This window comes from Chroicocephalus ridibundus, chromosome 1 (assembly GCF_963924245.1).
Source record: "Chroicocephalus ridibundus chromosome 1, bChrRid1.1, whole genome shotgun sequence".
In the NCBI taxonomy this organism is placed as follows: Eukaryota; Metazoa; Chordata; class Aves; order Charadriiformes; family Laridae; genus Chroicocephalus; species Chroicocephalus ridibundus.
Window position 1 is genome coordinate 121,823,715 of NC_086284.1, and position 27,815 is coordinate 121,851,529.

At 45.3% G+C, this 27,815-nt stretch overlaps 1 protein-coding gene across 1 annotated transcript in view; it reads right to left on the reverse strand.

Annotated features, from left to right (window-relative positions):
- The window catches only part of CD96 (CD96 molecule), a 65,277-nt gene that overhangs the window by 4,888 nt on the left and 32,574 nt on the right, over positions 1 to 27,815 (reverse strand). The window contains exons 3-13 of the mRNA XM_063319277.1: positions 24,825 to 24,969; positions 20,953 to 21,378; positions 17,234 to 17,343; positions 15,503 to 15,725; positions 11,254 to 11,309; positions 8,980 to 9,070; positions 8,432 to 8,608; positions 7,155 to 7,208; positions 5,298 to 5,342; positions 4,312 to 4,386; positions 1,523 to 1,597 (exon numbers count right to left, since the gene is read on the reverse strand). Coding sequence (XP_063175347.1) covers positions 1,523 to 1,597; positions 4,312 to 4,386; positions 5,298 to 5,342; positions 7,155 to 7,208; positions 8,432 to 8,608; positions 8,980 to 9,070; positions 11,254 to 11,309; positions 15,503 to 15,725; positions 17,234 to 17,343; positions 20,953 to 21,378; positions 24,825 to 24,882 — 1,390 coding nt within the window. The 5' untranslated portion in view covers positions 24,883 to 24,969. The remainder of the gene's footprint in view (positions 1 to 1,522; positions 1,598 to 4,311; positions 4,387 to 5,297; positions 5,343 to 7,154; positions 7,209 to 8,431; positions 8,609 to 8,979; positions 9,071 to 11,253; positions 11,310 to 15,502; positions 15,726 to 17,233; positions 17,344 to 20,952; positions 21,379 to 24,824; positions 24,970 to 27,815) is intronic.

A 27,815-nucleotide genomic window follows, 5' to 3' on the forward strand; every position in this document is an offset into this window, starting at 1 on the left:
ATCAGTCCAATTTTAGGGCACTCTAAAAATTCACTGAGTTTTGGTCACTAATTCAATTCATTTCTTCTTTTCTCCTTGTTTATTAAGTGTTTAATTTTATGGGGATAAGCATTGTAGATCTGGCATTTTAAAAAGTTATGTTAAAAAAAAAAAAAAGGACGTACACTTAGAGATCCCATAACGCTGTGCTCTATACAGCATGCCGACGAGCTCTACTTATTATTATTTACATAATGGCTTGTGTTAGAGGCCCAGAGGACTGAGCTGATAATGGTAATCCCTGTTGTAGGAGCCCGGTGGCCCTGGGAGGGCACAGGGAAAAACATTAGTACATTTCAGCGAGCTGGGGGGTTTTAAATTGCCCTCAAACTACAGCTGCCAGGCTGAGGAGCCTCGAAGGCCATGCCTCGGCTGGTGGCCAGGTGGGCACGGCTGTAGGGAAGCGGATGAGTGGTGCAACGCACGGCACCTCCCGCAAACGGCCGTGTCATTCAGCAGGCTTTTAGCAAAAATTGCAACCCTCAAGCTGTGCGAGAGCAGGATGGCAAAGCATTAGCCGTTGTCACAAGGTTTCGGTCTAAATGCATGGTTGTGGGTTATATGCAGGTAAATAAGCACCGGAGGGCTGCCAAAAATATGTTCAGAAAATGGAAAGCGGCTGCTACATTTGCGCTTCAGCCAAAAGACAACTGCCGTACAAATGTGAAAGCGCATTGACGGGTCCTGCCTGTTCTGCAAGCACAAAGGCAAACCAAGATGTTAAAAAAGACTTTCTGCTGCTGAGCAGAGAGTTTCTAAAGGGAAAGATTTGTGAAAAAATGTCCACCCCTAGGGTTTTTTTATTGATTTATTGATCTTTAATGAGGCCGTCTTTCGATGTTCTATTAGCCAGCCTTTATTGTCCCACATTATCTCATGATTTCATTGCTATTCTGTGATTTTATTTAGCTTCTCCAGTAATTTAGTTCATCTATAAACTACCCTCAGTACTCACTACATTTGCCTAGCAACTCTCTCAATTTTAATATTATTAAATTAAATATGTCTAATAAAAATGGGATACTCAAACGCTTTTCGCTCCTCTTTTGCTGCTGCAAATCCTTGATGGCTTGGAATACTCAATTCTTTATCAGCTAGCTCAGTGCAACTCAGCAGGGGTATTGCTGCTGTGAAGTGCTGGAAAGGTGGTACAGATTACAGCACCCAAATTTTGGCCTCTCCTAGGACACAAATTTTTGATGTTTAGTAATAACTTTTGTATGGCGATGCGATGACTATCAACTAGTAGCTGAAAATAAGCACCGCAGAGCCAATGCTCTTGGCAAAAGCATCACAAACTGAGGACCGTGTAGAGCCAAGTACCTGCTGCTGTACTATTTGCAAGATACTCCAGATTATTGTACGTCTGCAACCCAACACTCGCTGAGTTGGTGCCACATTTGCACTTGACAACATCTGTATTTAGCTACGTAACTCCCCTGCTACAGTCCTATGAAGCAAAGGAGATGCATCATCTACTCACGTGCGGTTGTCAAGCTCTCATTGAATGCTGTGGTGCTGGCATGGCTTTTTGTCTCTGTGGTAGAAATCAGCGCTCCTGTTGAAAAACACACAAGCTTGTAAAAATTGCTGTAGAGGACCCCATCACTTGTTCTTTATTTTCCCTTCTTTCTTCCCTGTTTCCTGACTGAAGAGGTCAAAGACTTGTAACCTACTACCTGAGATGTTGGCTTCCCTCAGACAAGCACCACAAAATTCTGTGTCTGGTTTTAAAATTTGTCACGAGCTAGAAACTCAAGAGACTTTTGGTGAGGTGGATAAATAAATAAACTTTGAGAAAACATACGGGGCATTTAAGCATGTTTTTTTGGGTTTCATCTGCAACTCAGTAGTTCTGAGTTCTCTGGCTTGTTTTGACCCAAAACCAATAGAGAGCTGTGAAAAAAATGTACATAAATCAGAATTTGGACAGGGTTTCACCAGCTCCAATGAGACAAAACTATTTTCCCAACTAGCAAAGAGAAGTTTTGAAGAAGTTAGTGTACAGGAGTCACACCAGGGATGCCTGGTGCCAAATACCAACTTATTTAACATTTTCCTTTAATCTATTTTTGAAGTGCTAGGTACTCTAGAGCTGAACTAGCTGATATTCAAACACGGACAGATGGTGGCTAGCAAGTAGACCTCTGTTTTCCCTAGAGGACTATTTCACGTTTACTAAAAAGAGCCCGTCTTTCCCAACACCTGTCTCATTGTCAGAAAAGTATCATTAAGCCGTCTGAACAAACCTGAGAAGGTGAACTGCAGCTGTAAGCCAGCACTCAAAGCCTGAGCCTGGGCTCAGAGATGGAGCTATCGTGGAATCTAAGCAAAGATGAGGCTGCAGTTTTAACAGTCTTGGTTTCATCTACCCTCCTTCTCCTGCCTGTATCTGTGCAATCTTCCCTCGTATCAATTCTCCACCGTCTCTTGGATTTTCATTAAAAACTTGCAAAATAACAGGCACTGAACGAAACCCCTTTGTACAATGGCAGACTTGGACTTGGCGTCCTGACTCGGCTGCAGCCTGAAGGGTCTGCTCAAGGAGCTGGTGGTGGCACCGGTGTGGGAAACAGCAGTGAGCTGGAGAGGAGAAGCACTAGCCCATGGTGGGCACACCGCAACTGCCACACATCAGGGGCATTGGTTAAAAGGCAGAAGTTTTCTGGGCTACTTACAGAAGAGAAATGGCTCAGCTCTGGCTTACAGTATGACTTTGACCTCGTGCCTCTTCGAACAGTGAAGATATATAACCCAGCGAGGAGAGTTTACACTGTATACTTATAGCCTTTGTTGTGAAATTTTTTGTTGAGACGGAAGGGCTTTTGGTCCACATAAACAAGTGCTTTGCTGCCTGCTGTCAGCCAGGCTGGGCAAGTGTCTACGTTGAGGATGGGGAAGGCAGCAGGAGGAGCAGCAAACTTTAATTTCAGTGCTGCTGCAATCTGTGTTCCTGCCCTGGCATATCTCGATCTAGCCTCTTCATGCCCCAGGGCTTTACATTGAGCGATTCAGCTGCCAAACAGCGCTCCGCTGGGCAGGACAAAGCCTTGTATTCAGCATCCTCCTCCAGTATTACCCCACACACTGCCCATGATATTAGTCATGCATCAGTGGGGAAATACTGCTACATCGTAATATAAGTTACATTAAGAGAAGGCTGGAAGACTGAATTACACAGTTTAAGGAGGATGTTCAATGCCCTGCAGGCGCCTGAAAGTTAGTCTGTTGCAAGTGATTTTTTTTTTTTTCTTTGGGAGAACAAGGCTGCTGCAAATACCAAGGGCCAAATCCACTCTTGCCAGCTGCCGCCTCAGTGGTGGATCTTTCACGAGCCGAAGCTTTGGTGCTGCTGTAGAGGGGATGATGGCGTTTGACAATGATGTGCCTCTTCCCCCTGCTGCCTGCGCTGCCATTTCGCATGGGCTCTTGTGTCTCTGTGTGCCATGTCTGTGTTTATTCAGCCTGCGTGGCAGCGAGTGCACACCTTGCTGCTGGCGAGGGCAGCCCCAGCGCCCTCCTGTCTGCTGCTTCAAACCAGCCAGTCCTACAGGGATCAACAGCTGGGCCTCAAAATGGAAAGAGACTTTAATGAGAAAAGTGTTTGCGGACAGGCTGTGCTGCGAGAAAAGGCACTCTGCTGGGACTGGCGGGAATCAGCCCTTGATTTTGGGGTCAGAAGGCAGGAGGTTCACAGCTTCGCCTGCTCTCGATTCGGGCTGCTGCCGCGCTGTCGGGTGCGTGCCAGCAGCTGGAGCACATACCTCTCCCCAGGGAAGCGAGCTTAAACCCTTCCAAGTGAGTCACCCTGCCCTCCATCGGCCTCGGTGTCACCAGCCCGGAGAAGAAATCACCGAGTTGAATCATCTGCTGTAAATATTTTGTTTATCGGTGCTTTGTATTTGTACTCCTGTGCTCCAATGTTTGGGCTGCACTTTTTTCTAGCTCTAATGTCATTCTGGTTTTGTATGATGTTTAATTGAAGAGATACAAGGAATAAGTATGGAAAAAACATATACTCGATGTCTATTCACTTGCTGAAATTAATGCATATATCCTGAACAGAGCATTAAAAAAGATGAAATCAAGACAGTATTTTCTCATCTATTTATTTTTGAACTGTGGACTTCCTCGTATATAATGCACCAAGAAAAGGGCTTCGGTGGACATTAAATTGTTTGTTACAAAAAATGCAAGACAGTTATTGTATTTATGTATCTTTCTCCTACACTCTTGAAGCAATAGAGAAAACATTTTGGCTGAATTGATTACCTTGTGTCGTGGAAGTGGGAGCCAAGCTTGCTTGACTGGAGAAACCTAGAGAGGCCAAAGATGTCGACCGGTGCTCTAAAGACAGACAGATTACATGGTATCATATTTAGTCGCTAGGGTCTTTTGATAATAACATTAATAAATCATAAAACAACCTGGTCAAAGATCTTGCAGTAGCTGTTGGGTAAATGCAGACTCTACAGCAGGAGCCACGCTGCCAGAGTTAAGGTTAAATGCTCAAAACACAACCCACAAATTCAAGGGACAATCAGAGACAGCTGACGTTATTAATGCTCACCCTTTCATGCGGGCTAGCTGTGTGCATTATTTATGTATGTTTTTATACACAGGGTGCAGTTTAAATGCTGTGGGGTGGATTTTACACTTGATGGTGGTGCTCCCCCACCCAGCCAGGGCCTTGCCAGAAATGGTCCTGACAAGGCGCAGCAGCCGTATAAGCCCAGGAGATTGCCTACTCTAGCGGGCTTTGCTCTCAATTGCTGAAGATAGATAGCTTTATATAGTTATCCATATGCATGCTCTGGTAAAGCAGTGGTATTTATCTTATATCATTAACGAATTGGAATGATGTGCTACTATTGGGTCAGGGAAAAGCAGTGGTTTTAATTTTTCTATCACATGTATCTCTCTGTTATAATAGGACAAATTTATTTATGGTTGTGTAGGGGGTTTTATTCCGCTTTATAAACAGGCATAATAATAATAATACATGATATGCAGCATGCCATTTTACATGCTGTCGTAACATGAGAGTTTTAGCAGGATTTGTGTCAGATCTCTTCTTGGGTAACTTCATAGCTCACAAATTCCTGTCCAGCGGCACACAGGTACCATCAGTACCAGAGCACACTGACCTTTCCCTGGCACACCTCTGGCTCTGTGTACATGACATTTAAGCAGTGGTCAAGCAGAGACCCTACATATATTGACTGAGTAATAAAGGAGGCGCTTTTTTTTCCCCTTACCTGAGGTAGTCATGACAGCTGATGGAAGTGCTGAATTTCCAACATCTATAACAAATCAAAGCGAAAGGTGTTTATTCTGCTTTAGAAAAGTGGGTGATTCAAAGGTTTAAGAGTGAGGGAGTGCATCACACTTAATTTCCAAATGATCTTTCAATGCACAACTCATCCAAGTGGTCCGGTGAGAAGCATGAAGCACTTGAGGTAACTCTCCTGTGAAATCCCTAAGGAAACAGGTTTTGAGGGAGCCCTGAGCACCACAACCCAAAACGCAGAAGTGAATTACATGGTTTTACTCCACACAAACAGATGCATCTTATTAGCATGCGTGTTCAAATAACCTGTATGATCCGGCAGTGGCACCTGCATAGCTCCATCCATGAGGCACTTCAGAGACTGCAACTCTGACAGGAAATTTCAGGGACACTTTGCACTGAAAAGCCCTTACTGAGTCCTCAAAGAAGAAGAAAGAGACTTATTCCTTGTAATTAAAGGACCGTTAACAGCCAACCAAGCACAGCAGAGACACTGTCCCATCCAAGCAGCATTTAAAACCTGAGTGAGACAGGTGCCAATTATTTTTTTTTTTTCTTCTCCCAGGAGGTGAGGCAAAGCACCCCATGAGTAGGTTAGGAAGAAGGATTAAATCTTCCCAAAGGGCTCTATGAAGGAGGTGATCTGTGAAAGCTCACACACCCCATTAGAAAAATATATCTGGGAAGGCAGCCAGAAGGTACCTCTGCCTGGTCAGGCCTGTTGGGAGGGCGTTGGGTGGGGAGCGACCCTTTGCAGATAGGATCTTAGCCTAAAAAGGTACCCATCAACTCTCCAACTGCTTTCCTTTGCAAGCATTTGTACCTCCTTTGTCTATTTTGAGTGTTGCTCTTCCGTTTACGTTTCATCTTAGCCTTGCCTGCGCTATCAGGGATTTCATTGCATAGAAGGTCTCCTTACCAAAGCTGCAGCAGGTCTAAAAACCAGGGCAGTGGGGCACTTTGAGGTTTGCCGAGCTCCCAGTACATTTCTGCAGAGCATGCAAGGTGAAGCAGGGTGGTGACATGACACAAGCTGCAGGGGCTGCTTTGAGATATCACCTTGCAGAGGCCAGAGGAGGACAAAGTCTCTCTGTCAGGGACCCCCTGTACCTGGGATGGCTTTCTGGTGCCCAGCAGGGTATTAGCTGAACCCTCAGGGTTTGCCACAAACTGCACTCACAGAAGCAAGCTTACATAGAACGCCGCACTTCTTTCCATGCCATTTTTCTACAGCATTTCTCTGATGCACTCACATAACCCACCGCTGAAACGCAGCTGCCTCCCGTGGGGAGCAGAACCAGCCGCCCCAGGAGAGGCGTCTCCAAAGGGCTTCAGCTGAGCTGTGGAGGGAACGATTTATCTGTCTGCAATAAGCTGATAATAATAAAACAAACTTGCAGGGGCAGAGCGCGGATTTGCAAAATTTACACAAACGAAGAAACATCCCATCGGTTCTTTAATTAGGCAAAAGTGTTGAGGATCTTGGCTGTGTACTTAAGCAGAAGGTAGGACCATTAGTAGGGCTGTTATTTTTAATTATCAGCTCAGTGCTGAAAGAGCTATATTCAAATGCCAGCTGAAGCATCAGAAATAACAATAAGTGCCCCTCAAGGATGGAGTTTAATTATGCTTGGGCTTAATTATGATAGATTATGTCACCAAAATATCTGTTTATAGTGTTTTCTCTGAAGTCATAGCTGCAGAAAGGGGTACCTTACTACCCATCCAGAAATAAGTTTGCAAAACTATTTCTCCAGCAGCTTTAGGAATTTACAGACTCACTTTTAACCTAACCCGAGTTATTTTGTTCTCTAATTTATCCTACCTTCTGAAGCTATGGTCGTAAAAGCTTCAGATGAGGCTTCATTAGATTTATTGTCTGTGAAGGAAAAAAAAAAAAGAAAGATGAAAGCAGTTCTTAAAAGTAGTTAGGCTTTTGTTATAAAGGCTGAAAATTTAGTTTGGGGTTTGTGTCATACTGTGCATTAGTGTGGCACCTTCACAGAACATAGCTGAGAATTAATTTAATTCTTTCCTTTCTGTCACATATAAATACATTCACATTTTTATACAGAGTGGATCTATCTTAGCGTTAGCATAGCCTGCAGGCAAGAATGTAGACTGCTTTAATTGACGGCTCTCCAATTTGAATATATTTCTACAAAACTGCAAATTGGGTGAAATGAGTCATTTTGGAGAAAAATGATCATTTATCTCCCTTTCCTCCGAAACTAGGTTTCCAGAGGAGTACACTCTGGCTTTTGATGCAGTCTTTCTTTGTGGGAAAAGCATACCAATAAGTGTATCCACAGCCACAAGTGAACACAGCTGAGCTGCAAGTAGTCACCACAGTACGTGATGTACCCATGGAGACTGCTAAGAGGCCAGCAGTTCAGTTGTATTATCTGTGCAGTAAGGGGCATACCCATTAAAAAAAAAAAAAAAAAAAAAAAAAAAAAAAAGTGTAGTTATGCATTTGCACCCAAAAAAGAGGCATGCACAAGAGGATGCTAAAGGAAATCAGTCTTTCCTTCTTGCCAGCCAACCTGCATCCTCAGAAATGCCGTAACCTCTGCACCGCCGTGTCTCCTGCTTTCAGCAACTGCTTGAGACAGTATTTTTCCGCACTTCCCTAGTCTCTCCATTGTCCAAAATGGGTCAACTGTTTTAGGGGCCTTTTGCACGTTTCACTGAAGATGTACAACATAGCCCTGACTCTGAGGGTGTGATTTTCCAGAGAGCCGCGTTGCACACATGCAGACTTTCTGCCAGGAGTGCTCAGTGAGAAACACATGATTATGATAGCTCACTGCTGCCATGTGGCTAAGCTAGTGTATTTTGGGATATGGGAAGCGCAGCAAGATCCTGCCTAAACAAACAGCAAGCATCTTATATTTGTGCAGGAGTTTCTCAGCTCATTTAGCGGCTTGAGCAGACTTGAGCTAAAAAACCTCCCAGGAAGTTCAAGCTGTGTGATGAACTTGTACAATAGAGCTTCCTTATTCTTGGCATTTCTTCAGTATTTTAACTAACAGAGAATACACGTGTTCAGTGTTCTTTACATTTTACGTTTCAGATGTGTCCTACATAAGAAAAACCTACCGAAGGAAACAAATATTTCTTGTGATGAAATATTCCATGTTTCATTCCCAAGGAAGGAAAACAGACATGCACACGAGAATGTCTTATGTGTCTGGTAGGTCCCTTGTAACATCAGCGTTGATCTCAGATGATAGAAACCTTCACTATCTCGCAAATCTTCTTGTTCAACAGAAATTTCTAGGGGAAAGAAAAAAAAAAAAAGAAAATCTGCAAGACCCTCTCATTACACTCCAAACTATAAATCAGGGATGTGCAAAATATTGGTACTGAAAAACAAGCTCATATAGCTGCAGGTTTCTTTACTGAGACAGTATCAAAGATAGCAAGAACAGCGTGGTTATTCCAAGCCGTTGTTCCCATCACTGTCAATTGCGGGGGTCTGTGGTCATGGCTCTTTGCCAGCTGTTCCCTTTGAGGAGTTCTGATCCTTCCCTTCACCCTGATGGACGCCCACAGGCTCCCTGTGGCAGGAGTGGATGAGCAACCGTCGCTTTTCTTGTGAACCACTTCTACAGATGTGCCGTTGTCCTGCTGACAGGTTGCATTACCTTCATGCCGCTCCATCAGGCTCACTCTGTCCACATACCACCGGAGACTTGGCTTGGGAAATGCCTTCCTCACGATGCAGCTCACGTTACGCTATAGGGCAGTAAAAACAAGTCATTAGCCTCTGGCATTTCTCACCTGTCTGATGGCTTCCAAAAGCCCTTGCAGACAGAGCTTTCTTTCCCCCTGATTTTTCTGGTTGCAGACACCACTGAATGAGAGCCCAGGGACACCCTCATCATCCTGGGCCAGCCGGGGAGTGATGGGCTCCAAAACCCTTCAGTCCTGCGCTGCGTCCAGAGAGATATCCATGTCCACCCTCCCACCCCCAGTGCCTCGGTGAGAAACACCCACATGCAGAAACACCGGCATCAGTGTGTGTGGGGAGAATGAGACACCTCCTGATTGACATCTAAATCCTTCCTTCATTAGGCAGATAAGGAGGCAAATCCCATGAAAAAGACTGCCTAGCACAATGATGTGTTACAAAATATACAAAATTAGATACCTTTGTAGAGGGCACGATATACAAGAGGTTGCCAGAAGTCACAAGGAATTGTGTGCTTTAGATGCAGTAGTCCTGGCTGTATGCCAGTTGCTCTAAAAATCTGTGCTCAATTTAATTTCTCATCAAGCAATAGATGGGAAGGACCTCAAAATCAAGGCTGGATGAAAGGTTGGGCACTAGCAGGGTGGGAGGTCTCAACCTCGTGCTTCCTAGATGTTCCCAATTACATTTACTTAGAGCAGCTTAGAGAAATTGCCTTGCTCAGTTAAACAAAGAAAAAAAAAGAAAAGAGCATGCGATACTCATGCAGCACAAAGCCCTCTTGCTCCCACTTTCGAAGAAAGTGGCTCACACATTCAGTTGAAAGCAAGCTTGATGCATTGCAGCCAGTAGAAGTCAATCATTCAGTAGGAAGACCGAAACTACTGAGCTGAAACTCAACTTGCCACGGTAAATAACCTCTAAACTTGTGGTGTAATGGTTTTCTTCTCTTTTCTCTTCATTATTCCCTTATTTTTCAGGCACTATTAGTTCATAATATTTTTATAAATGCTACCTATGAAGAAATACAAAGTAGATTTAAGGCCTGCAAGAAAAGGTGGAAAAGAGAAGGAAAGGAGTCGGTGTTTGTTTGGAGGTGAAGAATGGTCAGAGGCTCTTGGAAGAGTTTCTGTTGCCCAGTTGGATGACAGCAGCACCCCTTGCTCTGCTCAGCTGGAAAGTGCAGACAAAAACCTGCAATGTCCAACACCACACTTGGAAATATGTCACCAGGAAAATCATACTGGTTTTGCAGAACCAGCTGACTCATGGCTTGTCTGACAACACATGGGTACGGTTTAATACAAGGTTCTGTCTGCCCACAAGCATTCTTTCCAAGTAAAACTTTCTAAACTTGGGACGCTCACGGATCAAAAGCTTCAACCTGGATGGATGCAACAGGAAGCAAAGTGTCACAGCTTGCTAATGGCTTGCTAGTCAATCATATGGGCCACAAATACGTTAAGTACAGCCAATGCAGTACAGCAGACTTTCCCTTTAGGTTTTGCCATTGCCAAGCAGGTGATGAAGGTCCCAAAACACATGTGTAACTGCTCACCTCTAAATAGGGGCCCTCAGACTTAGATCCAGCCCCTCCATCAGCATCCGATTGCTCCAGCTGAGTTCTGTTTGCAGCACACCACATTATGCCCAACAAGATCATCACCTTTCCATCGACACGCTAGACCATGTCGGTGCCTCGAGCACCTGCTCCTCCCTGTCCCTGGGGGTCTGTGTGCAGGACAGGACTGCCACTGCCTACACCTTCGGACCAGCATCCCAGGTAGTGGGTGACCTTCTTCAGAGAGGGATTTTATGCGGTGTGGAGAGGGCAGCTCGAGGCTGCTGGGTGTCAGCCAGTGGGTGGGGAGGGAAAGGGAGCATCGCAGCCCCCTGCAACACCACCAACTCCTCACAGCCCCTTGGACCCTGTCCCGGAGCTTTCCCTGGGGCTAACGCAAAATCAGATTTTACTCACACCACGGAGAAGCCTGTAGCTAGCTCCAGTTTGTTCTCACTGAAGCAGCTCGCTGTTGCAGGGGTTGGAATCACTCAGAGGAAAGGGCACGAACGGCTGACACCATTAACTCATTGACTCGCTTGTCGCCCTGTGAGCTCGGTCAGTTTGGAGGTCCCGCCTATGTGTGATTCAGCTTAGCCTGCCTGGCCCTGCTGGGGTGGCACAGCGACGGTCACAGGCATTACTCTTTGCTCCAAAATCACTCACCTTCTGCGAGGTGCCAGCTGAGCCCTCCTGAAGGCTAATGGAGATCTCAGGGTAGGCTGGAAAGCAAACAGAAAATGTATTAGTGAAATGGATACTGAAGGTCACAGTAACAGCTTCTAATGAGATTTAACAGCCTTGTTTCTAAAAAGAGTGGAAATTAAATCCTACATCCACCTACACGCCTAGCAAGATAAAACTTGCACGGCTCCGACGTGAAGTCAAGGAAGTGGTTTACAAGCATATATCAGCATCTACTACCACAAGATCTGTGATGTATTTCACTGCCTATCTAAACTATTCTTGGGTGGCTTTGCCAGAGAAGCAAGCTCAAACCATCCTGTAGTCGTGGCTCCGGCAGCAATGACTCCCTTCCTAGGCCTGTTGAAATAAAACACTCCCCAGCTGTTGGTTCCTTCAGGTGTTTGCCAATCAAAGTCATCTGCAAAGGCTTTACCTGTCCCCGAAAACATTGATTGATTTTGGCTACCAGCTATCTGCATGCTGTCACCTGGGCAGAAGTAATGACAGTGTCACACCGCAGGCGCTTCCTGCCTTGCCAGGAAGCCCAGAGCTCACCTTCACATCAGAGCAGTGGGTCTCTGATGACCACATCCACAAGAAATGGAAAAAGTGCTTTCTTTTGTTTTCACAGCATTTTGGTTCCAGGTGCGGCTGACTGTATAGATAAAAGTTATCAGGTACCGTAAGCCTCTCTAAATTGGCGTTTCTAAACTAGCCATTGGGATCACTGGTTTGCAGCAATATTAACTGACTTGTTAAGTAAGGGCTGTTGAAACTGTGCTAATATATAGCAAATCTCCAAAACCTTGGATAAATTGTTCTTCTGGCCCTTTCTGAGCGACTGGGAACAAGTGCATCTCTTGGATTACTTAGGAGATCTGTGATTCTTTCTCTTTCCAACCCAAACTCCGCTTTATTCTCTACCATTAAGATACATTAAGATGATTTTCTTCTCTTTTTTTCTAACCCTTTTGATTGATATAGGGTCACCTCTGTTCATTACATTCCCTTCTGAGTTGAACTGCTCAAGTTTCCCTGTTTGTTTTACATAGCAAATCCACTGAGGACTCTCCTGCCTTCTTTTTTTTTTAATTTCCATTTTTCTGCCTAGTGTTACTGGTGGATTATGCCTGGGAGTGACCTATATTTAATTGTCATGGCCTTATGTTTTTCTGGACTTAGGGTACTTTTGGGGGGCAATTTCCTTTTTTTTTTTTCCTCTTTTTTTTTTTGTTTTGTTTTCATGGAATCTTGCTATCAGAAAATGAATGTTTTCAGATTTCATCCTTGTTTGTGCCTTGACAAAACTGTACAGATGATAGTGGGGCTGGCAGAAGACAACCATGCTTTTTCAGATGTAAGAAAAAGTCTGGTAAACTGGATCTTCTAATCTCAGCTAAAAGTTGGCTGAGACTAAATAACATCTAGCCTAGTGCCTACTCTTCCTTTTGTTTTTTGACGGCAACAGGTATGATTTTCCACATCTGTATTGGATGCTGTCCTCTGCTTTCTCAGAAGACATGTTTGCTGGGTAACTGTTCTGGCAGGCAGCTCTCAAGCACAGCTCTGAATGATCTAATAGATCTTTTCCATTTAACATCTCAGGCCCCGTTAACAGTTTGACATTCATTTGTCTTGCTAGGATATTTACCAATGTTTTAGGTCTAGCAGAAATTCAATATTTAGTGTAGTAGTCTCTGCTGCTGAGCTTTTACTCTTACAAAAAGGAGAAATCAATATTTGGCAAAGTTAGATGTCTAAAGGCCATACATTTTCTCAGAAACTTGTATCTAAAAGAACTCTGTTCTAGGAAAGAAATATTTTAAGGTATTTTGGTCCAAATGTACCCTCTTAAAAAAAGCTCTCTCGATTGAATGTCTGTTTTTACTCAACCTACCAAGACTCTCAACTTCACTGAGAGACTGGTTCCTGCCTTCCCCATCCCCTCCTGCCCAGCTCTGAGTCACACTCAGGCCACCTCTAGCATCTGTGGGGAAGTGCCGCGGCCTCCCCTCAGACTTGGGCTGTCTCCGCTGTGTTTAGCCCTGAAGCATTTGTCAGAGGGATCCTGCACAAGGAGCTTTCCCCAGGTGACAGTAGCTTCCTCTTCCTCCTCCTCCTGCCCATTACAGCCCTGTGGCGCACTACGCTGCCTGCCCTCCCTGCCCTTCTTCCATGGCACCCAGCCTGTGGGGTTTGATTGCCCAAGTGTTTGGGTGACAGTGGAATGCTGGCTTGCTGGGATGGGAAAATCTCCCCAGGTTTCTTTTGGCCTTGGATCCCTGCCTGTGTCTTTTCTAATGCCCAGGATGACAGATATAACCAATATAATGTGCTGATGACGTTTTATAGGCTTACTATCATGCTTCAGATCCTGCCCAGGCCATTTGAGGCTTGGTCTACCTGCTAGGACATAAATGTTTGTTTCTCAGTCAGCTTTGGCACAAGGAACAAGAGGGATGCTCTCATCTGAAGTGGCTGTTTGTCTGTCCCCAGATGTCAACTGGAGATTGCTGGATTGTTCTGGCCACTGTCTCTGCCTGTGCCCTGCCAGTGCATGGGGGTGTGGGCTGGTGCATTTGCCCTTGGTCTCCCCTCCTGCTGCAGCACAAAAGAGGTAAACGGAGAAATGCTGATATGATGCAATCATAAGCAGCGTGACTCCAGCCAATGGTAACAGAAAAGAGTGAGACCACATGCAAAATAGTTATTTTACCCACAAAATATCAGATGTGAAATGGCTAAGAGCAAAAAAAATGCTCTTCCTCCGAGATCGGGACTCTGTCGGCCTGAGGTCTGAGAGACCTTCCTCTGTACCCACCACAAACCAGCTCTCAGGGAGCCCCTCCTCCTACCCCTGCCCTCAGGACCTCTGTGAGAGAGGCTGATGGTACAGCACCCCGGTCCAAAGCCAGACAGCACTTACTGGGAGCGTCACACACAGGCTGCTCAACACCAAGGGCCACGGTTGCTTTCTCTTGCTTGCCTCTCTCCCTGTTGCGCTAATATGCCGACGCGGGTGCATGCACAGACAACCACACATGACACAGTAATTCGGAGAAGACGACAAATAAAGCAACCTCTTTGGCTAACAGATACACAAACCAAGGCGAGAGCATCAGCAGGGATGGAGGGGAGGGAGAGTTCAAGTATGTCAGTATACTTGAACGATTACCCAGGTAACACTATGGCTATTTGACAAACGTTGATTTTTAAAAGTAAGACCCTTGTCTGAATCATGCAAATGCAAGAGGAAATTTCAGATCATTAACTTCTATTTTTATTTCTCTTGCGTCAGTGACCGACCAACAGCCCCCAGACACAGGTTTTGCCTTTTTTGTCTTTTTACTGCTCCCTGTTGAATCTTTCTTTGCATTCAGAGCATCAGCCTCGCATGGCTGTGCCATCCCCAAGCTGCGGGCTTCCTTGGGGAAGCAACTACAGCCAAGGGACTGTTGACAGACCCACCATTTAACACCCATCCATTGCAGAAGCATTGGAAATATGCTTTCCAGACTCACTGCTCTTTAAGCAGAAAACGCAGTCTGGTTTTCAGTGGGCAGCACTGCTCTGATTCGGTTGTACCTCAGCGATTGTAGAGTGGTTCCTAAGCCACTAGAAAGGGAACAGGCCAAGTAACTAAAGATGGGGAAGGCTTCCAGCATGAAATGCCAGCCCACGTGTTTGTGGTACATGGGCCCTGCCACTCCTGACCCATTTGAGCACCCAGGCAGGACCTCAATGTCAAAACCAGAGCCTTTGGCAGCAGTTGAACATCACATGCCTTCGAGGATGAGACTTTGCAACAACGGTAGTTCCGCTTACTAGATTTTGGCCATGGTTTCCTAACCACAAGCAGAATGGTCATTTTGTAACTGGGGCACAGAGATCTCGATGACCAAGGTGCTTACCTGTAACCTGCAAAGTGCCAACAGAAGCTTACACATCGGGGTGACATAGTGGCAATGTGCATGCCGGTGGGGTTGATATATGCGCAATGGATCTACTATTTTTGACACTAGAAATTGAAGGAGTGGCCCCAAATTCTTCCTAAGAACTATGGGGCTATTTACTAACATTTTAACTTATTGCAGCTGAAAAAAATGTAATGTAAATATGTATACATAAAAAAACCCCAGTGTATTTCAAAAACTATCGCCTTCAGAACCAGACAGGAATGTTACCTTTAAAAGTGCAATTAAATGGGCAGTTGGCATAAGCCCCTTACCGAATACTCTCACGGTGGTGCTGCTCTTCCGGACTCTCTCTGGGTGGTACAGCACGTGGCAGGAAAACACCCTGCCATCATCCACGATTTTGGTGGGGAAAATCTTTAGAGAGTTATTCAAACCCAGGTGGACTCTTTGCCTGTCCAGTGTGCTCCTATTCCTATACACCGCAGGGCAAAAGGGCTCCTTGGTCACAAGTTCCTCTTTCCTGCCGTTTTCCCCCTGTGAAAAGAGCAACCCACATAATGTGTGAAGACAAGACAGCCCCTCCCCAAATATTTTTGTAAACCAGCTCTATCCCCACTATGAAAATCTTCCCTTGCACCCCTAGCGTTGCACAGTAGTAGGTGGACTTTTGCAACATCTATTTTTTTTTCGAAATACATTCTCCCTCAGATCTTCAAAACCGATAGTAGTCATCATCTGACTAATAAACTATGGAGTGAACGACTGTGTCTTGTGAGTCCTGGTCTCTGCAGCCTGCAGAGAGGGCAACAGAGCTGCTTTCTCACTGCAGCAGCCTTTAAATTATGCTGCATCCCATAGATATTAAGTACAATCAAAATTCCAAGACAATCCTTGCTGGTTTAGATTTTAAATAGTGAAAACCTGGTAATAATAGCTAAAAGTCATCTCTTAATGCCTGTATGCCACCCACCCTTAGATAGAAGTGCAGCCGGCGCATCCTGGACGTCTGTGCCTCAGTACATATTTGCAAGCCACGCTCTGAATGATGCATGGTGACCCACATATGTCATTGTGCTGACCTTTGGTTGTCTTTTTCCCCTTCCTCTGCTGCTTTGTAGAGTGAACTAGCAACACTAAAACATAGTAAGGACAATGATGTTCCTTACAAAAAATTTTAAGAATTTTAATATTAAGAATGCATTGCAAAGGGGAGATCAAAATAGATAATGAGCTGGGACAAATAATTAAAAGTCCTGAAATATTTGAAAATCACCTTTAAGAAAAGCCTCAACAGTTAAAATTCCTCAGTGACACCAGACAGAATTTATCAGGCAGAGCTCAAGGACACCGCTGGCTGATGCTTATCTCTACATGCTGAAATGAATGCTAAAAGGTTACATTAAAACATGCGTATAAATATTTATCCAGAAAGTGAGATGCCGTACAAAAATATAATGAGCTTTATATCTCACAGCAAATAGCTTAAAAATAGCATTTTATGTGGTTAGCTAGATAACTGGGTTTTCATGTCTTCGGCCTGCCTCTGTGACACAGAGGTTAGCAAAACCAAAACCATTACAGTCAGCCTGTTTTGGTTTGGTTTTTTTTTTTCCCCTATTTCAAAGCGGCCTGATATCTCACTACCCTACGCAGTAACTGTGCATTTTTTTGGAGATACTAAAGCTTCACTACAGCAAAAACCCCTGAGAAATCCAACACAAGGAATATTTTAGCTCTGTTACATTTGCTAAGTTCCTTGCCACTTTCCATGGACATGCTCTACATGTACTCCTGAAAAATTAACAGCAATTAAGATGGAATTTTCCCCTCTTTGTTTCTTTAACAGCTATTGTTTGTGGTGTCTGCGTTGCAAAACCATGTTTGTACTTTTCCCCTTTATTATCACAGTCCAATACGACTGATACCTTTTGTTTAGCAAATTCTGCAGGATACAGTTAAGTCTAACATTTCTATTTCAATCTGCAAAAATACCCTGTAGTTCCTTCTGAAATTTATACCTGAGATATAGGAGAAATACTTACCACTAGCCATTTCAAAGGATAATTGGACAAATTTTCTGAGGTCGTGTCCTCAAGGCATGGAATTTCTAAGGTCTGGTTTAACCACACTTCCTTCACGTAGTGCTGCTCCTCTTTTGTCATTGCAACAGCAGCAGGAACAACAACAACAACAACAACAAAAAGCCCAAGACGGAAAATCAGAAACATGGTGTTCATTGTGCTTTAAAAACCAATGCTGTCTAGTCTTCTGTTACAGGAACAGGCACTTTTTTGATTAGAAAGGAACTGTAATTTTCAACCATTACCCATAGACACTTTTGTTAAGTGAAAGCCCTGTATCTGATTCTAGATGCAGTTTCATGACTCTAATTCATGGCTTTACCTGAGTTTTTGGGCAATTCATAAAAACCTTAGCTTAACTGCAGGATCAAGATGTCTCCTTTTGGAGCTGAGAATAATTCGAAGCTTCAATATTTCTCTTACAATTTTTTTTTCTGCGGCATTAAACCTTCACATCAATTTTGTGCACCTGTATTTCATTTCCTCTGAAGATATCCACAGGCCTTCCTTTCACCAAGCAAGGTGTTCAGCATGTCAGGCGGGTTAAGATTAACCCTGTTTTTCAGTGTAAGTGCTCCTTTTGTTATTCTCCAACCTGCCCACTAGCAGAAGCAGAGAACTTGTTGCTCTTTCCTTTGTCATCTATTTAAAAAAAAGCATTTCAGCATCTCCTACGCTACCCATTCTCAGCCCAGGGCTCCAGTCCCTCTGTGGAAGGGCAGAGTGATGCACTAAATAGAGCACAGCTGTGGTCCAAACACTGGGCCTGCGTGTGTGTGTGCATGTAAACAGGAAGAGCAGCGGCGATGGCCGGGAGATGCTACGAGTGCCTTGGTGAGCCCTGAGCTCTCCAACCCTCAGCCCCGTGTAGGCAGGCACACCATTGTGGGAAAAACTTTTGAACTTTGTTCCTCTGGTAGCTCTGGCTTGCGTGTTGAGATAGAACGGATAGATATTTTATTTTTTTATTTTTTTTTTTTTTTTTATCTTGAGGGGAGGAAGACTATCTATCAGTCCCAGGCTGTTAGGTTATTTGGCAGTGGGGACTTTCTGGTGACTGTAACTTCCTTTCTGTCTGCCACCCAAGCATGGAGTGACAGTTGCCAGCACACAGGTGGTGCCACAGGGATATTAAGAAAGGCAGCACCCAGAGTGGTGCCTGGGAGACCCAGCGGCAGAAGCAGCTCGTCTCCACTCTCCACCAGAGCAAAGCACCGGCTATTGCAGTGGGACACGGAGTGCACAAGCCCTAAAGGGGCTGGATAGCGCAGAAAGGATAAAGAAAGGGCAAAGGAAGCAAATCTGTAGCTTCCCCAGGAAGAAAACTGCACAGGAGACTTTGCTGGGACAAGCTGCCATGCAAAAGTGCCGTGCAGCGTACGGCAAGTACAGAGATAAGTAGTCACCCAGGAGCTCGGTCTGCGACAGAGGCCTGTTCTCACAGTCAGTGTCCCAGCTGCTTATTTTCCCCCCATCTTTGATTACCACCTCCATTAACAGCCTGTTGGCTAAGGCCCTCTGTGTTTGTCAGTCCTATGTCAGCCTGCTGCTCTGCGGGCTTTTTGCAGTATCTACGAGTTAAATCCATCTGGATTCACTTCACTTCGATATAGCTGGGAGCTGTACTCCATTAATGACTAGTACCCTCCTCCATTCCACCTGCAGGCTGTATTAAGGCCTTCTTTGGAGTGGAAGAAGTTGACTGGAAAAGATATGGTTACCTTAAAACACAAGTCTGCAAGAGGTATGTTGCAAACCAAACTTTTTAGTTCTCTCTAGCAAGCAGTTATCAGTAGCACAGCTTGCTACATCATGCACTTGCTGAAAAAAGCCACAATGATGCTGATATAAACAAGAGCTGCCCACGTTTCGCATGTAGACATCAATAATGGCATTGAACACATTAGTATCAATCAAGGACACCAGCAAGAGAAAAAGAGCAATGCCTGATTAGCACTATTACTGTATTAAAGAAGAGCCAGAGAAAAATCCCATGAAGAACAAAAGCATGAGAGGGTTTCACACAGTTACCAGCACTGTTTGTACCTTTCCGCTTCATCCATCCCTTCTGCCCTCTGAAGTGTAGGAAAATTCTCAAATTCCTGCAGCACACGCCTGTACAGCAGGTAAAGTGGCAGCTTTGTCCTTGACACAATTATCCAGCATGTACTGCTTAAACACACCCACCCTCTATGGGACCTGCAGAGATGCCGGATCTAATTTTGCCTTTACAGCTTCATCAGGGCAGGGAGGTACCGCTGCGCTGCCCCTGAGGTGTGACTCTGGGATAATAGCACCGAAACGCTTGGAGGCACTGCCATGCAGGGGCCAGCAGGAGGTGAGATGGCAGTTTGGGTTAAACCTCTCTGCATATGAGGCTTGCAGAGGAACCCAAGTTTGTTTCTCCAGAGTTGCCAGCCTTCTTCAGAGGCAGGCTGCTGCTGCGGCTGCTGAGGAGCCATGCCATGTCCCCGACCCCATGGAGTCAAGGCTCCTTCTGCTGCGGGACTGATGTGATCCAACCTGAGGACCGATGTCTCCCCTGCCACTGGTCCGGCCTCAGGACGCAGGCCAAAGAGGCGGTGGGAGCACTGTGCCAATGGGTGCTGCTGCCCCAGTGCTCTGCTGCCCTCTGCTACCCCTTATGTCACCTGCACCCACCCCTCCTCTAACCCCTGAACACGTGCTGCATCTACAGCCCTGGGCGCAAGCAGGGAGAGCACGCTGGCCTCGCAGCTCCAAACTGAAACCGTGCCAGGTTTGTTGCATTTATTTTAATCCTTCTTGGCTTGTTAACAGAAACCTGGGATCGTCAAATCCAGTCTCCCACGTGCGCAACAACAAGCTTGCCCAACATCCCCGCCCAGCTCCATCTTCATGGCAATTTGGACTTTTGCCCTCACAGCTGGCATTAAACAGCTGTTCCCAAAGTTGCTGCACTAATGGTTGCCACCGTTGTTTAATTTGTAGTCAAATCCGTTCACATCCTATTTAAACCCATTTGTTCCTTTGCCAGGATAATTTAAATATCCTCCCTGGAGTTCACACTCTCCCCTGAGGCTTACTTACCAAGAGCAGTCATGCTGCTTTACAGCTTCCTTTTGGCTGATAGAAGCAGCCAAGTCTCTGTTCCTATGTTCGTCCTAAGCAATCCTCCGCTTTGCTCCAGTTCGTTTTTGACGGTGGGGATGCAGATCCCTCCATTGAGCTAACACCCAGCACGCCCTGCAGACGACATCCCTCAGCCTCAACCAGACAAGGGGTTTTTTTTGCTCTTTCGTGTGGCCAGCACTGCAAGCCTGTAGCAGCAGCACACTGGAGTTTGGAGGTCCAGCATCGTCGGTCCCACCATATCCTGAGCCGCTTGCCCAGTCTTCTCTGCATCCTGTTTCTCCAAAATGAAAAATGTGGAAACTGCCCATCTCACCACCTTTTTTCCTTGCTATTTAACTTCATATTTCTCCAAACAAATAAGGTTTGCTAATCAGAAGCCGGATAAAAACAGCTAAAGAGTGCCTGGTAAATAGGAAACTGTGTAGACAGCGGCATTCAGTGGCACCATTGCGAACCCCAAACAAGTCACCATCACCGACCAAGAAATGGTCACTTAACCTGATATTCCACTGCCCCTTCCCTTGTCCCTGTTATGAAAAAGCAACATCTCATTCATAATCACTTACCTTCTGCCTTGACAATAAGTTGAATTTTTGCAGCCTTTGTCCCAAAAGGGTAAGTAGCAAAACTGCACTCATACTGCCCGCTAAGGGAGACGGTAACATTTTTCAGATGCAGAGCCCAGCGATTGCACTCAGATGTGACGTTTGGATTGGGAGAACACAACACCTCCGTAGCATCCCAGTCGCAGCACTTCCTCATGCTGAAGGACACCGAAAAGTTGTAAGAAGCCTCAGGAAACGTGAAGTAATGGGTGCCATAAACAGGGTGATAAACAGCTATTCTGGTAAGCTGGTTGTCATCAGTCTTGGACCACTGTGTCTGTATAATGTAGGTGGCGAGTGGTTTTGGGAAGGTGCACATCAGGGTCACGTCAGTACCTGGCAAAACGTGGACCACTTCTGTTTGAGTAATGACGTCTTCAGGCTGGCCTTAGAAACAAAAAGAGGACCATTTTCTGCACAAGTAATGTTTAAAGAAAGCTTTCTCCTAAGCCATCTTTGACATGCTTTGGTGCCTTAGCCACAGACAACCACGAAGACCCTACAACTGTGACAACAGGCTTTCCAGTGAGGAGCTTTACAGCAGATCTCTGCCAGTACAAACTGCGGAGAGAGAACCTGGAGAGCAAACAGACGCTCCTCTGGAAGAGGGTGCAGAGCTCCTGTTGCGCTCGTGTGAAAGAAATGGGAACTCTGAGGACCTCTCTGAAAACGGAAACCTTTAAAGTGATATAAATAAAGCAGAAGCTGGGGCCACTTATCCCCCAGCTCTTTTTGCAAGAACAAATGAGCTATCCCTGCTGGCTAATTCTGCCCCACACTGTTCCCCCTGCCCACTGCCATTGCCTTTGCTGCTTCAACAGAGAAAGCTGTTCTTTTACCTCCATGTTATTAAACAGCTTCTGCATGGCCTAAATGATTGTCTGTTTCAGTGTCAGAGTGAGCTGTCCCGGTAGGTATGGTTTCTTCCTCAATTAATTTCATAAAGCATGTTGGCAGTCGTTAGTGTGCCATATAAAGCAGTAACGGGTTGGTGAAATGAAGGAGCTTTCAACGTGAGCCTGTACGACTTGCTGTAGTAAAATTGATTTCTCTCCCTCCTATGAACAAGAGGCTTGCAGTCCCCTAACCCCTGTACGCAGGGCACTGACAGGCTCAAGGAGAAGAAGAATTTATGGATGGGGGGGTTGTAGGGAGAGAACTAATCCATCACACCCACAGAGCCATACACAAAAAGGACCTTTTTCAAAAGGACATGTGGGTCCCCAGAAAAAATGAGTTTGTGCAAATGTTCTTAGGGATGAACTTGTCACCCCTCATCTTCATTGGCTTTTACGCTCCTTGTGTATCAAAACACCACTGTAAATTTGCTTTGGGAACTTGTCCCACAGCCCCACCAGCCATACTGCTGACTCCCTGTGGCAGCAAGCACACACCACTCACCTTCTTTACTTGAAAAAAGCAGGTACCAATTTCTTTGCTCTGACTTCTGCTTTGCTGTGTGGTAAAAGGGTCCGGGGCACCTGAGCCAGGGGATGCCCTGCCAGGGTCCAGGTAGACTTGACGGTTCCAGCAGGGGGGACAATGTACCCCACGCTCTGGCAGCTCAGCTGGGAGCGAGACAGGGACCTGGTGTACCCGCTGCTCCAGTTTGGCAGGGAAGAACAAGGGCAGAGTTCCACATCCCTGCAGAGCTGTCTGAGATTTGGTACCTAACCTCTGAAGTGTGACATGAACACACAGAGACTAGGTGCATGGAGAACAAAGGTACTGAATGGCCATGGCCAATGTTAATCTCTGTGTTTTATTGCTGTGCATACACAGAATCACAGAATCACTGAATCATAGAATGGTTTGGGTTGGAAGGGACCTTAAAGATCATCTAGTTCCAACCCCTCTGCCATGGGCAGGGACACCTCCCACTAGACCAGGTTGCTCAAAGCCCCATCCAGCCTGGCCTTGAACGTTTCCAGGGATGGGGCATCCACAACTTCTCTGGGCAACCCATTCCAGTGTCTCACCACCCTCAGAGTTAAGAATTTCTTCCTGAGATCCAATCTAAATCTCCCCTCTTTCAGTTTGAAGCTGTTACCCCGTGTCCTATCATTACACTCCCTGATAAAGAGTCCCTCCCCATCCTTCCTGTAGGCCCCCTTGAGGTACTGGAAGGCCGCTATAAGTTCTCCCCGGAGCCTTCTCTTCTGCAGGCTGAACAACCCCAACTCTCTCAGCCTGCCCTCATAGCATAGGTGTTTCAGCCCTCTCGTCATCTTTGTGGCCCTCCACTGGACCCGTTCCAGCAGGTCCATTCATGCTCTAGTCATCTTTTAATTGACTTCCAAGAGATGAGGTGACGTAAGAAGGTAAATAAAAATAAGCCTGAGTGATAAGTGCTGTGAGAAAAATTACCGAAAATTATTTTTGTCAGTCCAAGGAGCTTATTATAGCAAACGCTCACTGATTTCACTGCAAGTTTTGCATCAGTAAAAGTTAAGTAAAAAGTGATTAGCAATCTTGTGATAAGACTAGCAGGCAAAGTACAGCTAGTGAGTTCTCTCTCATATTCATACTGATGCTGTCAAAGAACCATGTAAAGAATGCCTACCAAGAATTACTTGAATTTTTACATTAAGATGAAAAAGTTACATACGTAGAAACATTTGTGTTGGTTGTTAGTAGCCTAACAGTAGGTTAACTGAAACCCTTTCATGCAAAAACATTCTTAATTTTTGCTATCATCTCAATATAATTAGTCTCATTTTATGCTAACTTTATTTTTCCAAATCAAATGCTGTCCATTAGCCCATACTCGTGCTCCATTTGAAATTTAATAGAGTAACTCCCAGACATTTAGATGTCTGGTGTCCACAAAAGGCATGGTGGTGTCCTCTTTCCCCTTTGAGTGACTTCAGTGAGGATTACATCCTCAGGGAAAAAAAACCCCAGCAGTCCTTTTTTTCCCTAAATAATATTGCTTTCCTGCATGTGCATGTCTTAAAGCCTCTAGTTCTTTCTTTGCATTTGAGAACTTTTATTTTCTATGAACACACATATGAAATATTTTTCTTTCTTTTAAAATCCAGTTTGCCTCAATGATACAGAAAGTAGGAACAGCCTATGCCAGTTTTGAGATGCATCTTACCACGCCAATCCAATACATGAACTTTTTCCTTTCTTAACTGGAAAAAGGCGTAGCCTATGAAATTCTTCCTAGCTGGTAATAAGTACTCCTGCATTCAGCATGGTCAGCCTGTTGGGGGCAGGGAGGGGGTTGTAAGCATCAGGCTTTTTCTTGGTTTTTAATTTAAACCCCCTCTGATGGGGATGCAGTTCTCCTTACTCAACTTTTCTGAAAGTTTTACTCCCAATGACAAACCTGTTCCTCAAGCCTTTAATGTAGCGTGTAGGGCTGGGTGGGGAACATGAAGGGAAGCATCTATTTAAGGGGTTGCAGCTGTATACCTTTTATCCTTGCCTGTAAGTGTTTCAACTCTTTCTCTTCCTTCATACACAGGCATGTGTGTGTGTGAGAGAGAGAGATTTTTTTTGCTGTTTAACAGCGGTTTTCCTTTTTGCCCATTGGAGATGGGCGCACGTTGCCCTAAATACAAGTGAGCTCATCTCAGTGATTATTCTGGTGAAAACAGGCTAGGCGTTTTGAATAAACTCACCTGCTAGTCAGCACAAGCCATTTACTCCTTACTAGCTGCACATTATAACTAGGATTATTCGAAAGTTGTCAGGAAACAAGAAGTCATTACCAGTAGCTACAGCTTGCCCTGGTGAGACACACCAGCCTCCGCCTGCACATGCCGCCCTGCCCCTCGCCACCCTCCACCGTAAGCTGAGTCAAGGCATCTGTCTGACAGGCTTACCTCCAACGCTGGGCACCAAGAGCAAAGAAAAGAGGGAGAAGAGCCACCTTTTTTCCATCTTCGATGGATGAAGTTTTGGTAAATATGTGGTGCTCTCGGCCTGCACCCGGCAGCGTCTCGGAAAAGGAAGTCGAAACGGTCTGCCCTGTGCAGACAGGCAGATGTGCAAGACAGTCACAATCATCATTTCAGCGTGACTTCAAAGAAACGCTTCATTAAATGTGAAAGCCTCAGTTTCCTGCCAGAGCAATAGAATTAGTACATCTTGTGAAACCTTTATGTTGAAAACACTACCTATACTGCAAGCCCATGTTCAGGACTATTTTTCTTTTTTTATTTCCTTTGACTTTTCAGATAAGCTCAGAGTAAGCACTTTACCAGGTTAAACTCTCTTGAAAACTTGTCAGGTGTCTAAAGTTGAATATCTGGTACGTAGCATACAAAAAACCTGACTTTTTTTTTTTCCCTGCTTCATTTCCTTCACATGTTATTCCAAAATAGCTCAAATACACTACTTCAGACTCTCTACACTCACTATCTTTTAAGAAAACAACAAAATGCAATTCCCCTAAATTAAAATAGAGTGAATTGAGAGTTTTCCAGATTAACTTTTTAAATTATTTTTTTTTCTGAGAAGGACACCATTAATTATTTTCTGCAGGATGAAGAACTACAGCATCAGACATGACAGCATCACTTGGTGTGGTTAACCCCCGTACCTCGCTCCGTTCAGCTGGTAGCTTTGGTGCTGGTGCGTGGCTCCAGCCAGTCCCGTGACCCGTCTTTATTGCAGGTCACCTGCAAATCTTTCTGAGCTGTCCTTGAAGCATACTGCATTTCCATAAACTAGGCATACACCTGCCAGCCAAGCATCTCATTGCAGGCAGGTCTTATGCAAATTGGACCTGCTGCTGGCATCTTTTCAGCAAGACAACAGGTTTGAGTTCTTGCTTATCACACTTCTTTCCCCAAAACTAAAAGAGCAGGGCAGGACACCTCACGTACACAACATGAGCGGACATTACCTGCCGGCTCTTCCTGAGATGGATGGGAATTTGGAAGCCCAGCTGGGCAGGAATCTGGTTGCCCCCATAGCTCCTTCCCTGGGGGCCCGAGGACAATCCACCCTTTGACTCCAGGGAGAGCTGATTACAGCGCCTCCACCAGAGCAGAGAAAGCGAGTGGCCTGGGTGACACAGTCCCTTAAATGCACATCTCTCTCCACCAGCCGCCGTCTCCCTTGGGTAGCGCGTCTATCTTTGGGTGGTCCAGACCCTGACATTTCTCTCCTGAAAGCATTCCTAGGGGGCCTGGGTGCCTCTATCAGCCCCTTTCTTTTATGGCACCCCTGCCTGCTGCTTAGGCAAGGCCTATGGAAACCGACAGTCACCACCTGCAATTTTCTTCCCAACTGTTTTCCATTTCCTCCCCAAGTATCGACTTTTGCTGGCCATGGAGATCCCCATAAGTCCAGCAAAGGCACAGAGTTCAAGGTAAAAAAGAAAGACCTCACTGGTCATTTCCCTATTTTATGCACTACCAGATGCAAAATGCAAACAGCATCTATATCACTTCCCTAATTTGTGCACGTGCAATCTTTTGGTAGCACATTTAATCAGGCTAACGTTTCCAGCAGGAGCAGCTGGTCGTGCTGGCCAGGCTACGGTCAGGCCTCCAGACACGTCTTGGAGGATAAGTGTTGCTTCATGGCTCCCTTTTTGTTTGCCTTGCTCCCCTACCTGAGGAAACGCAGTAAAAGCAGCCGTGGTAGATACGCTGGATGCCTGGGTTACTGCTGAGAGAATACTCCCTGGGGATGAAATATCTGCTTGTCACTCAGAAGCCTGACAGAAGAACACCTGTCTCCGAAGATCAAGAAGTCCTGAAGTTGAGGATGAACAGAATATTCAAGCCATTGTAGTCGACAGCCACAGAAAGGAGTAAAAATATTAAAGGTATATGTTCTCTTTTCCAGTTCAGAGCAGGGACCACAAAGAACCCAGAGATTATCTGCAAAGGCTAACATCCAAGAAAATCGGACTTGGGTCTAGAATTTGGGCTTTCATTCATGAGTGCAGTTACCTTAGCTTCTCCCGATGATCAGTTCATGCAAGCTTTGTACCACGAGAGAATGTATTTTGTGTAACATGGGGAAAAAAAAAAATCTCAAATGAGCCTCTTTATTGATCTGAAACATCCATTGCAATTCAACAAGACAGCCCACGTGCTATGTGGTATATTCAATAGCCACAGAAATCCCTGAGCAGCTTGTTTGAGTTACTAGAGCGCTATGTCTTGCCCTCAGAATTTGTTTCCCCGCAAAAAATAACATCCTAAAAATATACTGCTTCCATGTCACATTGTGTTGGCTGAATGCAGCCACCCGGTGTTGTTGCTGCGCTTCGTGATAAAAGACAGACAAGAAAGAAACCTCCCAGCTCAATGGATTTTTGTTTGCTTCAGAGCTGTCTTTTGCCCCATTTCCTACCTTAGCCCAAAGTCTGAAAAAACAGTCATTCACCCTGCTGCTGACATTCATGTGTGTGAATAGCTAAGTCCTGCCTCTGCATACAGCATCAAAAACCACTTCTGAGATGCGCTGCTTATCTCAGCTTGCTTTTCCCTGGAGCTGGACACGAGGTCCCACTCACAGCAGTGCAGATTATTACAAGATGTTCCTCACCTGCCACCCCTTTCCTGAAAAGTTACTTACTGGCAGCTTGGTAGGTGCCACGGTGGGATGTTATACACCAGGTTAAGGATGGTGGGGATGAGAGGAGGTACTGATGCATGTCCTGGGGCAGCAGAGGTACCAACACATGTCCTCAGTAGCAGGAGGGAGGACACATCTGTAATGGGCTTTTTCTTGGTAGGGCAGCTGTAGGGATATTTTTCTCAGAGTCAAGATGCACAAGTTTTTCCATCACTCTCCACGTGCCTTTCCAGAGAGGGCCAGAAACCACTGCAAGGCTGGGAAGTTTGAAAGGAAAA